At 40.8% G+C, this 17,797-nt stretch overlaps 1 protein-coding gene across 1 annotated transcript in view; it reads left to right on the top strand.

Moving 5' to 3' along the window:
• LOC138947024 (contactin-3-like) overlaps nt 1-17,797 on the top strand; it is a 50,469-nt gene that overhangs the window by 8,545 nt on the left and 24,127 nt on the right. Inside the window, exons 5-12 of the mRNA XM_070318456.1 lie at nt 1,135-1,316; nt 8,124-8,231; nt 9,015-9,193; nt 9,988-10,141; nt 12,181-12,276; nt 14,531-14,631; nt 15,047-15,176; nt 15,927-16,035. Coding sequence (XP_070174557.1) covers nt 1,135-1,316; nt 8,124-8,231; nt 9,015-9,193; nt 9,988-10,141; nt 12,181-12,276; nt 14,531-14,631; nt 15,047-15,176; nt 15,927-16,035 — 1,059 coding nt within the window. The remainder of the gene's footprint in view (nt 1-1,134; nt 1,317-8,123; nt 8,232-9,014; nt 9,194-9,987; nt 10,142-12,180; nt 12,277-14,530; nt 14,632-15,046; nt 15,177-15,926; nt 16,036-17,797) is intronic.

Here is a 17,797-nt window from a genome sequence, read left to right as displayed (position 1 = left end):
ATGTCACCTTGCGCGGTTCTGCGCTGGGCTTAATATAAGTCCGGGGAGTGTCTGGTAACATTGTGTGGGTCACCTTAGTCACAGGCTTATAACTCAAACAGTTTTCGCTCATTTCTAAAACGTTTTTCACCATTGGATAGGGCATAAAAAAACTCTTTTGGAAAATGTAATAATATGAAAATCATGCAAAGGTGACATGCGACTCATACCGTCGTGGAGGGTCACATTTCATCACGTAAACAGTTGTGTCCTTCTCCTGAAAAAGCTGTCTAACACAAGTTGAGCCAACATTCCGTGAAGACGTCGACATTGTCCCCCCGGGGGCAGTTTGGGCTAACGAAGCGTCCCCGTCACAAAATCTGTCGCACACTGCATGACTGTGCGAGCAAAACACCATTCAAAACAGACAAAACTTTCACTTTGACTGAACCTGCATCTCTCAGGTCCATGTTAACAGCAGACATACCAATGAAATGCATTTTTCCAAACCCGTCCAGATTCCGTCAACACGCTCAGCAACTAAACGTGGATTGTCTTTGGTTGTGCCAAGTCTAAGAACTGTGCTAATCATGGGTTCACTTATAGCAGAAATGTCTTTTGGCTTTTTATTTATGTTTCTTCATTTACAGCACTAAGGCCAAAAAAACCAAAATGTCTGTTTAGGGTAACATGACCAAAAAAAGTAGGGTCGGTAGGTAGGTAGGTTTTTTGTTTTTGTTTTTGTTTTTTTTGTTGTGTAAATGCTATGTTGGCTGAACATTCACTTCTTATATTTGATGAATACATGTTTCAAAACTAACGTATAAATAAAACAGAGAGAAAGGGAGAGAAAGAAACGCCAAATGTCTCTTTTTAGCATTTTTACCTCTTTTTTTTTCTTTTCTTTTTTTGAAATCAAAAAAAAGTTTTTGGGTCGGCGCCAAATCGATAGGGTCGGTCGGGTTACCCTAAACAGACAATTTTTTTTTTGGGCCTAACTGGTGTACACGCATTCATATATATATATATATGTACATGGATATACATATAATTCAATCTTAAATGTCATCACTAATTTTGTTGCATGTTCTTTTGCACTTTACACTGCGTTGTGCTGCGCTTTGTAGTCAAACTCAATGAATGTCCCCTCCATAGACGTACATGGCTGACGAGCGGCTACGGTAGCTTAGCGGATACCCAGCCAAAGCCCGGAGAGACTCCTTTTGTGTGGGAAGCGACGTCTCTGCAAGTGAAGGAGGGTCTGCAGTTCTGGTCGCCAGGGGAACCAGACCCCAACTTCAACAGACCTACTGGCGTCATTGCCTACGTCTTTGGTGGTGAGTGTCGTTTACAGACGCTGGTAAACAACAACAAAACACACAAACAAACAAACAAACAAACAAACAAACAAACAAACAAAACGAACGAACGAACGAACGAACAAACAAACAAACAAACGAACGAACGAACGAACGAACGAACGAACGAACGAACGAACGATCGAACAAACGAACCCAATCCGAAAATATATCTCTTAGGACGATTGAAGACAGATTTCTTTATCTTTTGTTCTCCCTTCATCAGGGTATATAACATAAATATGCTTTATGTTTGCAAAAGCCGAACAATATTACGCAAGGCCTCTATGACAAGAAACTTTGTTCGGATGCAAATTGTTTCTGAAAAAAAAATATATATCAAAACACTCCGCAGGGTTGGTGCAGGGGGGGTGGGGGGGGGGGAGGAGATTCCGTCTTTCAAAAAAGTGGCATTAATACTCTGGTCTCTCTAGTTAGGTATATATGACAGCTCTGTAAAGACACCTGCGTATTATCAACTCATGTCCCTAAAAGGAAAGTTAACTTTCCTGTGAGGACGTTAAGGACCCCTAGTATAGTATAGTAGGCTACACCTGCGTGCAAGGTGTGTATTTAACCAAAGCAGACGTAAGACCTCTGTCTCTATATTCCTGGCCACACTACAGCGGCAAGCTCGAATTACGGGATGGTCTGAGATAGTGTTTCTTCTTCTTCTTCTCGTTACATCAAGATAGTGTTTCAGACTCGACCTACGCCACGTTCCCCTTTACTGTAGGATTCAAGGTCTTTCAAACCTTGTCCTTTTACACGTTTAGATTAACGCAATGATTGTGTCGCTCAAAATGTTTTTAGTTCCACATTGTGTGCGTTTTAAAAAAGTGTTTTCTTTTCCCCGTACGCATGCATCGTCTTTGTATCGATAAAGGATGATAACGATGAAACGTAGTTTTAAGATACTTTTTTTATCGCATATTCTTTATTTGTATGCCATAAATGGCACTAAGATTGTGCTCAAAAATCTAAGAACTTTATTTGAGCAGACAGTATGGATTTTGAGCTACTCATAATACATTTTTCAGCTCCAATAATCTGCGATTAAACCGATGTTGAATCTAAAAAGACTTGAATGGGATTGTTCAGGGTATGTGTGTTATTGGTTCGACAACATCAAATATGATATTCAATAGCAATGTTCAGATGTGTAGCATTAAATACTTGTTTCAGTAACGTTATAAGGGCATGCGTGCACGAGCATGTGTGCGCGCGCGCCGCGTGTGTGTGTGTGTGTGTTTGTGTGTGTGTGTGTATGTGTTTGTGTGTGTGTATGTGTGTGAGTGTGGGTGTGGGTGTTTTAGTGTGTGTGCGTGTGCGTGTGTGTGTGTGTGTGTGTGTGTGTATATTTGTGTGTGTGTGTGTGTGTGTGTGTGTGTGTGTACCCATGTTTCCACAGGTTTGGTTGCCTAAATCACCATAAGGCAACCATCCACACGTGGATGGCAACCTAAACTCTGGATGGCAACCTAATTGTGTGGATGGTCGCTTCATTTAACACCGTTAAATTGACTTTTTTGACGGAAAGAATGTCATAACAATGTTCAAAATGACATTCTTTCCGTCCACACGTGTGGATGGTTGCCTTATGGTTAAATTGACACCGTTAAATTGACTTTTTTGACGGAAAGAATGTCATAACAATGTTCAAAATGACATTCTTTCCGTCCTCTATAGGCGACGAAATAGGTCAAATTTTGTGCATTTTTTAGTGCAAAATTCTTCGATGCCGGAGCGAGTACTGCACCCAGTGCTGTTGTAGTGCAAGTGCACTAGAAAGGCACTACACCCAGTGCCGCCTCTTAGGTAACCATCCACACTTTAGGTGTGCGTGTGTGTGTGTGTGTGTGTGTGTCTGTGCGTGTGTGTAGAGCGATTCAGACCAAACTACTGGACCGATCTTTATGAAATTTGACATGAGAGTTCCTGGGAATGATATCCCCGGACTTCTTTTTCTTTTTTTCGATAAATAATTTTGATGACGTCATATCCGGCTTTTTGTAAAAGTTGAGGCGGCACACCCACATTTTTCAATCAAATTTTTGTAAAGCAATCTTCGACGAAGGCCGGACTTCGGTATTAATTGCATTTCAGCTTGGTGGCTTAAAAATTAATTAATGACTTTGGTCATTAAAAAATCTGAAAATTGTAATACATTTTTTTTACATAAAACGATCCAAATTTACTTTCATCTTATTTTACATCATTTCCTGATTCCAAAAACATATAAATTTAATATGTTATATTTGGATTAAAAACAAGCTCTGAAAATTAAAAATACAAAAATTATGATCAAAATTAAATTTCCGAAATCGATTCAAAAACAATAGACCTTTTTCGTATAACCTTTGCCCCCAGCGTTTCGACCAATCAGATTTTAGGGCACGGCAGCCTCTCTCTGATAACCGGAACTAGGGGGCAATAGGTGCCTGGCCTGAAATACCTCTTTCACTTTCGATGCTCGAAGATTACTTTGCCAGAGGATTACTTTGAGAAATTCTGCAAGAAAACGGATTATCTTGTTCAAAATCATGAACAAAAAGTCAAGGACATGCACGAAGGTATGGTTTGAAACGGCTATTGGTGGTATATGGACGAAAGACTTGGCGAACTTCCCCTGCATAAGCGAGGGTGCGTATCGCTAGCGCTACGTGTCATTTGTGCTGAGTGTCATTTGTCCTACGTGTCATTTGTGCTATGTGCCGCTATCGCTACGTTGATTAGTGCTACAAATAATTTGTCGATGAGTCGCTATCATTCGTTCATTATCACTACGTGTCGACAGCACTACATCTTTTAGCGCGACGTGTCATTATCGCTACGTGTCAATACCACTACTTACTGACGACTCTCTCTTTCTCATTTTTTCAGTCTCTCGCTCTCACTCGTGGTTTGTGTGTGTATATGTATGTCTGTGTATGTATGTGTGTGCGTGTGTGTTCGTGTGTCTGACTGTTTCAGTGTGTTTGTGTGTGTGTGTGTGTGTGTGTGTGTGTGTGTGTGTGTGCCTATGTGTGTATGTGTGTGTGTGTGTGACTCTATCTCTCTCTATCTCTCTCTCTTGCTCACTCGCTCGCTCACTCACTCTGTCTCTCTCTCTGCCTCTCTCTCTCTCTCTCTCTCTCTCTCTCTCTCTCTCTCTCTCTCTCTCTCTCTCTGTGGCCTTAATAATAAACCATTCTGAGTTCTGAGTTCTCGCTCTCTCTCTCTCTCTCTCTCTCTCTCTCTCTCTCTCTCTCTCTCTCTCTCTCTCTCTCTCTCTCTCTCTCTCTCTCTCTCTATCTCTCTCGCTCTCTCTGAAGGAATATTTTGTTGTTCCTTTCAATTTGCCAGAGATTTGTAATTTTCGGAAGAAAGTCTCTGCATGATTTTCAGTTGTTTCTTTCGGATTTTGATCTTTTTAGAAAAAAAGGGCTTTGTTTTTGACTAATTGTAAGACAGTGTTATTGCATATATTTGTAAATGGAAATATTGACACAAGGTATAACCGAGGATATTGAAACCTTTTCTTCTCTCCCAAATCATTTTAGGAAATGAGAGGGGGAGAGAGAGAGAGGGGGGGATTGACAGATAGAAAAAGCGCGAGAAAGCAGAAGAGAGAGACAGTTAAAAGGGATGGAGGGTGCTTTTTATTTTATGGTTGGTTGGTTTTAGTTCTTAATGCACTGTTTTTGACAATAGTTTTCATTCGGTAAAAGCCAAATTCAATTACCGCTCGCTCTCTCTCTCTCTCTCTCTCTCTCTCTCTCTCTCTCTCTCTCTCTCTCTCTCTCTCTCTCTCTTCATTACATACACACACACACACACACACCGCACACACACACACACGCACACAGAAAAACTTCCGTGTATGTATATACGGTATCATGCGAGAGAGAGAGAGAGAGGTAGAGAGTGGGGAGGGGGAAATCCAAGATTAAGGGTGGGTACGAAGTCAACGTAGTTGGCATCGCTGATAGCCGTGCCATTGCCAGACACGAAGTGACTCGAGCAGACTTTTCAATGGCACGACAAACCCCTGTCGTCGGATTGCTTGCACCCATCGCGTCCTTCGCTGTTACGCCTTCGCACTTGCACCCATCGGAAAGCCATACAATGACAAATTCTGTCCACCGTATTTCTCTTTCTTCTTTCCACTGTTGCACTTGCAGTTGCAAACACAACAGTTTGCCTCGTCGTCTCCGCACTTTACTTTGCACCAAGCCTCGTTGTCGATTTTTCCTTTTGCCCCCTAGGTCCGGTAGATCTGACAATAAACTTCACAGCGCATGCGCCAAAATTTAAGTGAAAAGGGTCTATTTCATCTTATTCCTTGTCGGTTCCTGATTCCAAAAACATATAGATATGATATGTTTGGATTAAAAACACGCTCAGAAAGTTAAAACGAAGAGAGGTACAGAAAAGCGTGCTATGCAGCACAGCGAAACCACTACCGCGCTGAACAAGCTCGTCAGTTTCACTCCGTTATGCACAAGCGACGCACTACGGTCATTGTGAAAAAATGCAGTGCGTTCAGTTTCATTCTGTGAGTTCCACAGCTTGACTAAATGTAGAATTTCGCTTTACGCGACTTGTTACATTTAGTCAAGTTTTGACTAAATTTATGTTTTAACGTAGAGGGGGGAATCGAGACGAGGGTCGTGGTGTATGTGTGTGTGTCTGTGTCTGTGTGTAGAGCGATTCAGAGAAAACTACTGGACTGATCTTCATGAAACTTGACATGAGAGATCCTGAGTATGGTATCTCCAGACGTTTTTTTTCTCATTTTTTTGATAAATGTCTTTGATGACGTCATATCCGGCTTTTCGTGAAAGTTGAGGCGGCACTGTCACGCTCTCATTTTTCAACCAAATTGGTTGAAATTTTGGTCAAGTAATCTTCGACAAAGCCCGGACTTTGGTATTGCATTTCAGCTTGGAGGCTTACAAATTAATTAATGAGTTTGCTCATTAAAGTTGTCATTAAAATCAAATTTTTGTCAACAGATTTAAAATTAATTGCATCGTATTTTCCATCAAATTCTGAATCTAAAAATATAATACATATATCAAGTTTACTCTTAAAATGTGATCACAATTAACGAAAATAGATTAATTAATCTTACGATTAAAATTTAAGAAATCGATCCAAAAAAGATTTCATCTGATTCTTTATCATTTCCTGATTCCAAAAACATATAGATATGATAGGTTGTACTCAAAACAAGCTTAGAAAGTTAACAAGAATACAGAAAAGCGCGATTTCCTGCTTAGCACAATGCGCTACCGCGCTAATCTGGCGTGTCAATATCACTACGTTTTGCACGTGGGAGGTGAGCGATTTCCTTCACGCGGGGATTGACGAAGCTGTACTGTCTTGGTGAAAAAATACAGTGCGTTCAGTTTCATCCCGTGAGTTCGACAGCTTGACTAAATGTAGTAATTTCGCCTTACGCGACTTGTTGTCTTTCTGCGCGTCTGTCTGTCTGTCTCTCTGTATGTCTGTCTGTCTGTCTGCCTGTTTGCTTGACTGTCTGTCCGTCCGTCCGTCCGTTCGTCTGTCCGTCTGTCTGCTGGCCAGTTCGGTTTATGTTTGTTGTTGAAATATCTGGAAAGCTGAGGAAAATAGGAATGTGCTCTAGCTCAGCCGCTCTGAATACAGAATACAGAATACAGTATTTATTGAGCCAAGTGACATCAAAAAACATTTAAAGCACAAGGAATTTCGCGTAGTGTTGATAAAATCACGCACACACACACACCCACTGACACACACACACACACGCCCACACATACACTGACATACACACCAAAACACACACGCCCACACTACAGCAGTCACGATCACACCATCACACGCAGGGCAGACATGAGGTAAAACAAATGACAATCATCTATTAAAAGAAAATGTACAAAGAGTGGTCTAAGATGCTGGTGGAAGGGTCTACACAGAATAAAAGCATAATGTCATCTTCTCATAAAATGCTTGATCATTCACATTACATGTAATAATGAAACCAGTTCAGACAGTGCATGTATATTTGTGACCACCTCTTTTTTATGATCTTCTTCTTCTTCCTCTTCTTCTTCGGTCATGGGCTGAAACTCCCACGTTCACTCATGTTTTTGCACGAGTGGGTTTTTACGTGTATGATCGTTTTTTTCCCCGCCAATTAGGCAGCCATTATTATTATTATTATTATTATTATTATTATTATTGTGATCATTTTTATGCGCCTAATCTAGATATAGCCCTAGGCGCTTACATATTAATTTCTGCCGTTTGAAATGGAATTTTTTACAGACAGACAGACAAACAGACATTTTTTACACACAATATATAACGCATTCACATCGGCCAGTGAAGCTCAGTAGCCTATTAGGCAAGCATTCACCTTTCACGGCCTTTATTCCAAGTCAAACGGGTATTTGGTGGACATTTTTATCTATGCCTATACAATTTTGCCAGGAAAGACCCTTTTGTCAATCGTGAGATCTTTAACGTGCACACCCCAATGTAGTGTACACGAAGGGACCTCGGTTTTTCGTCTCATCCGAAAGACTAGCACTTGAACCCACCACCTAGGTTAGGAAAGGGGGAGAAAATTGCGGCCTGACCCAGGGTCAAACACGCAACCTCTCGCTTCCGAGCGCAAGTGCGTTACCACTCGGCCACCAAGCCATACGCCGCTTTCGGGGAAAGCATGCTGGGTATTTTTGTGTTTCTATAACCCACCTAACTCTGACATGTTATGATCGATTTCTCCCTGACTCCTTTCGTTTTTTCTGCGTGCAGAGACTGGCTACGGATGGGGGCTGACATCGGAGGGAGACGCCAATGCCTACATCTGCAAGATACCACAGGCCGAGGCCTACAGAATTGTGCAAACTGCCAGAGATTTTGGTAAGCAAGACAGCAGTAACGGAGTACAGTGGAACGAACCCCCCTTTTCAGACCTCGAACATTCTGAGAAAATTAAGACTTAAAAGGAGGGAGTCTTAAATTGGGGGGTCTTACAAGGGAGGTTTATTGTACAGAGCTGGGGAGAGAGGGTTCCGTGTTACATGAGAGACATTTACATTTTTAACGATACGTTGAAACCCTAGGAATTGATTCCATTGACCAACTTAAGACGACAACGACGACGACGACGTCGATGATGATGATGACGATGACGATGATGATGATGATGATGATGATGATGATGATGATGATGATGATGATGATGATGATGATGATGATGATGATGACGACGACGACGACGACAGATTTGTGACCCTCCACCACGGAATGAGTCGCATGTCACCTCGCGCGGTTCTGCGCTAGGCTTAATATAAGTCCGGGGAGTGTCTGGCAACAGTGTGAGGGTCACCTTAGTCACAGGCTTATAACTCAAACAGTTTTTGCTTTTTTCTGAAACGGGTTTCACCACTGGATAGAGAATAAAAAACTCTTTAGGAAAATGTACAAATATGAAAATCATGCAAAGGTGACATGCGACTCCTACCGTGGTGGAGGGTCACATTTGTGAATTTGTGAATTTGTGAATTTGATTTAAAAAAACACCCAGACCATACTAAGCATTGCGAATACATGGATGACAGCAATGTGTTTCATGTATATTGTTTTGTGTAACGTAGCATACATTGTTCGCTATGTACAGCATCATCCACTATCGCCTTTCAGATTACGGAATGGATGTATCAGATGTGAACGCCCTGGACAAAGGGCCACATTTTGTGGTGGTCCCCAACTCTCTTGTCGTGGTTGGCCAGACTGGCGAACAGGCCGTGCTGGAGTGTCTAGCTAGTGCCAGACCAGAGCCAGTCTACCGATGGTATCGTGGCAATGACTTCAGCGAAGAGGTGAGTGCGGAGATTTTCGTCACGCTCATAAGATAATTGCCTATGTCATTTTTTATGTTTTGAGAAAAACGCAAAACACCTTCTTTGGTTTCTGAACAATCTGCCTATTTCATTTTAGTTATAAGTTGCAAACTGCCTATCTCGAGCTGTTACCACGGGATAAATGTGAGATAAAGAGCTGACAGCAACATTTTCAATCAGCAAAACTGCATAACAACCCACAAAGAGCTTTTGCATACCGTCACATTCTCAAAACATGTCTTCCTGTATCATAAAGAAAAAGAGCCTAACTCAAGAAACGAGATCGGCAGTTTTGCTTACGTTACCGTGGCAATGGTTTCCGATGGTCTGAGTGTTTGTACTCTCTAACACATGATAGATACCCTTCTAGTAGCTTCCCCTGTAGTTTCACTACAAAAATGCCTAACACTGAGATAGGTATTTTTCTTATGAGCGTGACGTTATAATTTTACTTCAGTTGCATTTTTGTGAACTTTGAATGTATACCTAGTTTTGAAGTAACTTGTTTAAAGACAAAGAGTCATTGTCCGATACAGGCAGAGTAGTTATACCACGAAGGACAGAGAAACACTGAAAATGCATTGAAAACCCTTTGAAAAAAGGTCTTCCACCTAGGCTTCCTCTGGTACAATTTAAGGCAAAGCAAAGGCAGAGAAAATGCTATCCCCCCCCCCCCCCCCCTAGGGTAACATCAATTATGTCATTTACAACAAAAAGTAACCCTTATCAATATCACCCCACTCGATTATAACGTCATAATGATAACACTGCAGGTGACGTCAGAGACAGACGCGCGGTACACACTGACCAACGGACGGATGTCCATCCAGCAACCGGACGAGAGCGCAGACGCAGGGGACTATCGATGTGTGGCATCCAACAAATATGGGACCATTGTCTCCAGTACCGTGTCCATTTCTTTTGGATGTGAGTATAAATTCATACATAATGGGGCACAGAGTGGGGAGATAGGCATGGCCACAGGCAAAGAGGATACACTTTTTCAACTAATGTTTTCTGAAATAACTTTAGAAAATGCATCCCCTCCGCTTTCCTGTATCAAATGTTACCTCATTTGTACCAAAAGATCAACGGATATCCCTTTGTCTACTATCTTGGCGTAGGTACACCTGTCTTGCAAGGTTACCTGCAATGTAGGAACTCCTTTGGGTGATCCAAAGAGTGTCCTTTTATGACAAGTACCTCTGTGTTCTTTCTTGGCACTGGTAAGTGGTTATTACAGACACGTTCCTTCCCGTGACGCCGTAATGTCAACGACCTCACATCTGTCAAGGCTGTTACATGGGAAAAGCTTCCTTCCACATGGATACATATCAGAAATTAACAGTCTGGCTGCTGCTATATGTGCAGAGTGAGAAATGTTTGCTGAATTTATTTCATAACGGACATTAGTGTCAACATGCGCAATTGATTCAGCAAAAAGTTGCCACTGTGCATGGGAGGCAATTTGTTGCCCATTACGTACCATACTAGCAGCAGCAAGCCTGGAGTGTACAACCACCCAGGTTGCTCTGTTTAGCACGCCAACCTCTGACTCCCACACAGTGAAGCCCCTCGACTGCCACAAAACGTAGCATGTAATTGTTTTTGCTATCATGACAAATGTCGTACTCTGCCAAGGTAAAAACAGCCTCTGTCCGCAGATGGCAAAAGTATCTTTTCGCTAATGTGTCTTAATTTGCCCGCTATGGCATTCGATAAAAGGGTGTGGATTTTTATTGTGTTCTTGTTTATGTATTTACAATGACATAATTATATCTCATCTGTATGTTTGCACATTTGCCCTTGAGTTTACGTCTCTTGAAACTTTGTCATTGCATTTCATGGTTTTTAAGTATGCCCTCGCGCTTTTCAGTGCCCTAACGAGGGCATTCTGATAATCATCGCTCCACGGCTATCGCCAGTTGTCTCTCTGACCGGACGCTAAATTCCTACGCGAATCTATCAAAACAAGAATACAGAGTTATCTCCCATATGTTGTTCGCGAGCAGTGTTCGCGAGACGAAAATGATTGCAGATTGGCCGACTTCGACAGTGATCTCCGTTCTGTTCTTCACAGTTATGATAAAGACATCGTTCTAAGGTCAAAACAAGTCGAAATTTTGGGACTGCTGCCGGAAGGAGACCGTAATATATGGTTGCATCACTGTCAACTGGTTACAGAAAAAAATCGTCTGCTCCAGCGAGCGCCGAAACCAAACGGTTGATTATCACGTGACACTTTTGCCATATTTAGAGTTGTTTGCACAGTAAATACAGCCGCGAAAAATAGCTCGCTTGAAACTGTCTTACATATCAATTACTTTGTAATTTAAAAATTACACAACACCATGAAAAATCATTATCGACGATCGCGAATCTGCTTATATCCATAACACATTACGAAAAGATCTAAATATGTAAAAAATCGATTTCCTCTCCAGACAAGGAAAACCAAGGCATCCTGCCAGGGATAAAATGAGACCCGAAGGGAAGTAACTCATTTTGACCTGGGTTCAGGATGTAACGAGGGATGCTGTTTCACGAGTCTTAATTGTTGTTTATTTAAAACCGTGGTCAAATTCTGTGTTTTATCTTGACTTAACGTTTTCATTACCACAATATGTTTATGTCAGTGGTGTATCAGTTCCTTGCCTAATGCCCTGTTGTTTGTTATGTTATTAAATCTTTATTTCCAATATATTTTGATGTTAGCGTTCAATTAGTTTCTTGACTTTCCCCCTCACGTTATAATTTTATGTTTATCTAACCTTCAGATGAAAAGACCAAAAATACTGTACTCACGTGTGTACAATAGTTTTGGTCTTTTTATTTATTGTTCTCAGGCGCAGTCACCATTGTTCTGCTAACCTTCAGATCTTTATTTCCAAGATATCTTTAAGTTAGTCTTGTATCAGTGTTTTTTTTGTCTAATGCATTATTCATCTCTTTGCTTTCTTTGTCAGTTCTGGCGGAATTTTCCAACGTACAGAATGCACCTGCCAGAGCCAGCGCTTACGACGGTGTCGCGATACAGTGCAGTCAAATCAATTTTAAACCAGGTAGGACTTTCTGGAGAATTCCAGAAATAACTTTTTTTATTGGCTCTGTAAGACTTGTATTATTTGAAATAATATTGTGAGTGGATGGATGAATGTAATTTGATTAAACGCCACACAATTATGTGCTTGGCAGTTAAAAAACAAAACAAAACTCTTTCGGGTTTTATATTGGCTCTGTAAGACTTGTATTTAATTTGAAAGTAAGGCAAGCGGAGCTATAAATAGCTGAGCGGGAATACCCAGTCAAGTCCTTCAGGCTTGAGTCTACCCTTTGTATAAGTGATACACGTTTATTAAAAGTTAATTTTGTTGGCCGAGGCCAGACAGAACAAATAGAATATGAATCTAAACAACTAAGTGACTGTGGATGAGATGAACAAAGTTAAAAACAAAAGAATTTGTACTCATCAATACAAGGACAGCAGATACAATACTAAATCACGTTTTCGCTCATGGAAGCTTCTTCAGAACTAACAAACAAACAAACAAACAAACAGACAGACAGACAGACAGACAGACAGACAGACAGACAGACAAACACAAAGGGAAACAACAAGCAAACAGCAGCACGAAACAAACAAGTCGCGTAAGGCGAAATTACTACATTTAGTCAAGCTGTCGAATTCACGGAATGAAACTGAACGCACTGTATTTTTTTCACCAAGACAGTACAGCTTCGTCAATCCCCGCGAGACGGAAATCGCTCACCTCCCACGTGCAAAACGCAGTGATATGCACACGCCAGAATAGCGCGGTAGCTTATTGTGCTAAGCATGAATAAGCGCGCTTTTCTGTATTCGTGTTAACTTTCTGAGCTTGTTTTGAATACAACCTAGCATATCTATATGTTTTTGGAATCAGGAAACGATAAAGAATAAGATGAAATCATTTTTGGATCGATTTCTTAAATTTTAATCGTAAGACTAATTAATCTATTTTCGTTAATTGTGATCACATTTTGAGAGTAAACATGACATATGTATATATTTTTAGATTCAGAATGTCATGAAGAATACGATGCAATCAATTTTAAATCTGTTTGCGAAAAATCGATTTTAATGACAACTTTAATGAGCAAACGTATCAATTAATTTTTAAGCCTCCAAGCTGAAATGCAATACCAAAGTCCGGGCTTTGTCGAAGATTACTTGACCAAAATTTCAACCAATTTGGTTGAAAAATGAGAGCGTGACAGCGCCGCCTCAACTTTCACGAAAAGCCGGATATGACGTCATCAAAGACATTTATCAAAAAAATGGGGAAAAAAAACGTCTGGAGATACCATACTTAGGATCTTTCATGTCAAGTTTCATGAAGATCGGTCTAGTAGTTTTCTCTGAATCGCTCTACACACACACACACACACACACACACACAGACACACACACACACACACACACACACACACACACACACACACACAGACACACACACACACACATACACCACGACCCTCGTCTCGATTCCCCCCTCTACGTTAAAACATTTAGTCAAAACTTGACTAAATGTAAAAAAAGGACTAACTTTTTACCAGGATTAGACTCCAGCCTTTAAGAGGCGACACATAACCAGTGCCTGTAGGACAAGAAGCTCTCCTCATCTCAACAGTGGAGACAATCTGTTGGTATCATAGTGGACTTTGAGCTTCTATAGAAAGAACTGCAAGTTCCGGTAGCAATTGGTTGGCACCGGACTTGTGATCCGCGTGCCACGGGTTCGAATTCCGGCAGGGATGGACACATGTCAACTGTATTTGCAGACTCAGAAACAGTATCCATCCCCCCCCCCCCCTCCCGCGTGTCTTTACTGTGGTACGTTAAAGATATCGGTTCTCTGTCGCTGTAGCTTTCCCCTTGGAGGAAGCGAAACGAATTTCCCAGAAATTGATTTGAAAACAAAATGAAAATGAAATGAGAATGACATGAAAATAATTTGAAAACGAAATGAAAATGAAGTGCAAACGAAATGAAAATGAAAATAAATTGAAAATCAAATGAAATGAAATGAACATGAAAATCAAATGAAAATAACATAAAATGCTTTTAAAAGATTATGGCTGTCAAAGCAGCGTCCGCTCGAAAAAAAGAGGACTGACAAACAAACCAATGCATAAATGAAATGACGGATGAATGAAGAAGCCACTTTATAAGTAATACAATTGTCAAAAAGTATACGGATATAATTACTGCCATTTACACATGTTGATAAGTTCTGTCTGAAGCTGTCTGTGTTATATCCAAGATGAATGTTTCAGCTGTGTTCTACCAGTGGTTGAAGGATGAAACACAGTTCATTCGTACCGACATGCAAGCCTACATTTTTATCTCTTACAACGGCAAGATCTACTTCTCGGAGGTAAGACTACTTTCACACGTACAAAACGACCGATAGACAGACCGACTTGCAAGCTATTTTTTGAAGCCATTTCCATCGGTACACTTCAAGATTTTCAGTTTTTATGAGTGACTGAATGTACTTTTTAATTGAATGGATAGTTTGCAACTTAAATGTGAGAGTCTAAGTCTCTTTCCATGCTTGCCTTTAAATGGTATGCTTGTAATGTTTTAATGCTGTGTCTCTTTTGTTATGCACCACGGGTGTGCTTTCTCATGTTTAAGATATTAAAGCTAACTGGATTTGACTTGACATTTGGAATAATTTTAAGAGGAATGAATGTTCACAAAACAGCAATGACTCGCGTGCTGCGTTGTTGTCTTTGACATCGTCGTTATCGTCGTCAAATATTGATGACCTCGACCTACGCTTTCAGGTGACAGCATCCGACCAGGGGGAGTACAGGTGTATAGCTGTACTGACAGGTGTAAATCAGTACACAATCGGTACATCACAGCCCCCTACCCGTACGTCTCTGCCCATACCGCTGCTGGTTCAGGAACAGTGTAAGTATACTGACATGGACAGTTTGGTGGATATGTTGTTTTTTGGACAGGTTTTCGACTGTTATTGAAAGAGATTGTACAATCGCAGAGTTAACTACGATTTTAAACTTGTTTTTTATTATTATTGGAAATTCAGCAGTTGTCTGACTTCGCTGTTTTAAACTGATCTCACGTCGCTAATCAGATTGTGTTACAACATAATTAGTTACAACTCAAGTCACTTCCTACCAATGCCGACACATCAAGAAGAATGGGTAAGCTGTGTTACTTTACCCTCAACAACTCGTCAGCTATTTGCCTTCTTTACAGGCCACTGTGGAGGCTTCTGGGCAGACGGTCAAGCGAGTATTTAGACTATATGTTTCCAAATAAGATGTCTTAAGAAGTCACCTTTTTCTGTTTCTTTTTATTTTGCAGCCCCCGAAGCAATCTGGAGCCCAGAGATTCAGAACGATTAATGTTTCTTGATAAGATGTCAAATGGTTATATACCTGTCTCTTTCTTTATATTTTTCTTGGGCCCAGAGATTCAGAACGACTAATGTTTTTCAATATGATGTCATATGATTACCTGTCTCTGTTTTGTGTGTGTTTTTTTCAGCCCCCAAGGCGAACTGGGGCCCAAAGATTCAGAACGACAGATGTTTCTTAATAAGATCTCACCTGTCTCTGTTTCTCTTTCTTTTTCTTGAGCCCAGAGATTCAGAACGACTCATGTTTCTTGATTAGATGTCATATGATTGTTTTGCAGCCCCCAAAGCCAACTGGGGCCCAGAGATACAAGATGACTTTCCGGCCGTTTTTCCCGCTCCTCCACTGAGAGGGCAGGACGTCAGGCTTGAGTGCTTCGCTTATGGCTCGTGAGTATACATGTGTTTAGAAAGCTGTTAATTATGTGATGATTTTAATGACAGGCTTCTTGACGCAGGAAAGCGTTGCATAAGCTGGCCATTAAGGCTGTCCTTAATTGAGCCCGAAGTCGACTTCGCGAAGTCTTTTGACCGAAAACTCAGTGCTAAAGCTTCGTGCGGCCAGCTTCGCGAAGTCTTTTGACCGAAAACTCAGTGCTAAAGCTTCGTGCGGCCAGCTTCGCGAAGTATACTTCGCGTAGTCGACTTCGCCAAGTTAAGGACAGGCCATTGGCGTTTTCTCAAAACAGGTAATGAGAAAGTATTAACGGAGTTCATATACGAGATAACTCATGCGGATGCATATTTAAAAAGGTGACTAAATGACTGACTAATAAATAGTTAACATCTATCAGTCAAGATATTATAAAAGACTCACTCGTCTGTGGTAAGACACCGTCACACGTACATAAAACAAAAGATTACAACATCGATATTAGCAGTATATACTAAATTAAGCGTGTTGCTCTTGAATTACAAAAACACAAGAAAGGCTAAATTTCTAGATCGTGTAATTGAGGACAAAACAAAACATTCACAAGAACCTCGGCTGTGACTTCGTGTACACTACATTGGGGTGTGCACGTTAAAGATCCCACGATTGACAAAAGGGTCTTTCCTGGCAAAATTGTATAGGCATAGATAAAAATGTCCACCAAAATACCCGTGTGACTTGGAATAATAGGCCGTGAAAAGTAGGATATGCGCCGAAATGGCTGCGATCTGCTGGCCGATGTGAATGCTTGATGTATTGTGTAAAACAATTCCATCTCACACGGCATAAATAAATCCCTGCGCCTTGAACATGTGCGCGATATAAATTGCATAAAAAAATTTAAACAATCCCTGCGCTTAGAACTGTACCCACGGAATACGCGTGATATAAGCCTCATATTGATTGATTGATTGATTATCTTCTAATGGTCCCAAGATGGTCGTAGCGATGACAAGAAAATCACATGCAATTTGTACAGTGTTACGTACATAGAGAATACTACATGGCTTGCTGTGTCGTACCAGATTTACATGAGTTGTTTTTTTTAAATATTGAACTGCGAGCGAAAGCGAGCTGTTCACTATTTGAAAAAGCAACGAGTGTAAATCTGGTACGACACAGCAAGCCATGTAGTATTCTGTTTATCCTACATACTGTACTTACGTGTATTTTACTGAAAATGTCCTGCATTCGAGGCAGCTAAATTGAAGACGCTTGTTTTGGAACCTCGATCTCTTCTAAAGCCTCGTGCAATCTATTACGTCAAAGCAAAGAAACGTCGCCCTGAAAGTGTGGCGTGACGTGTTAGTTCTAAAGATTCATCGAGGGTAATTAGCGAGCGCAATTTTTTTCTTCTATAATGACGTTTGTCTCGGTGACTTTGGCATCATAAGCAGTGGAAAAACAGGTCCCTGCCAGACTTGCTTGACATGACCTCATTTACATGATATACACACGTGTGATTTGAACGATTATTATCTCACGGGTGTCTCTCTCACGTATGTAGGATAATCTTGTAGTAATCTGTATTTCTGAATGAATCGAAAAAGACACAGGATCGAACCACGATCTTTTCTACGCATAACTACACGAACAAGCAAATTATTGTACGGGTTAGATTATTTAATTCAAAACGAATATTAGATATCAGTGTTATTTGAAGAAGATTGTGCTGTTTGTAAAATGTATTGTAAACTTGGGGTTCCTTCATTGCTATAA

This window comes from Littorina saxatilis, linkage group LG14, assembly GCF_037325665.1.
Source record: "Littorina saxatilis isolate snail1 linkage group LG14, US_GU_Lsax_2.0, whole genome shotgun sequence".
NCBI classification, from domain to species: domain Eukaryota; kingdom Metazoa; phylum Mollusca; class Gastropoda; order Littorinimorpha; family Littorinidae; genus Littorina; species Littorina saxatilis.
The sequence above is the reverse complement of the archived record's forward strand: the minus strand, read 5'-3'. Positions and strand labels throughout refer to the sequence as shown.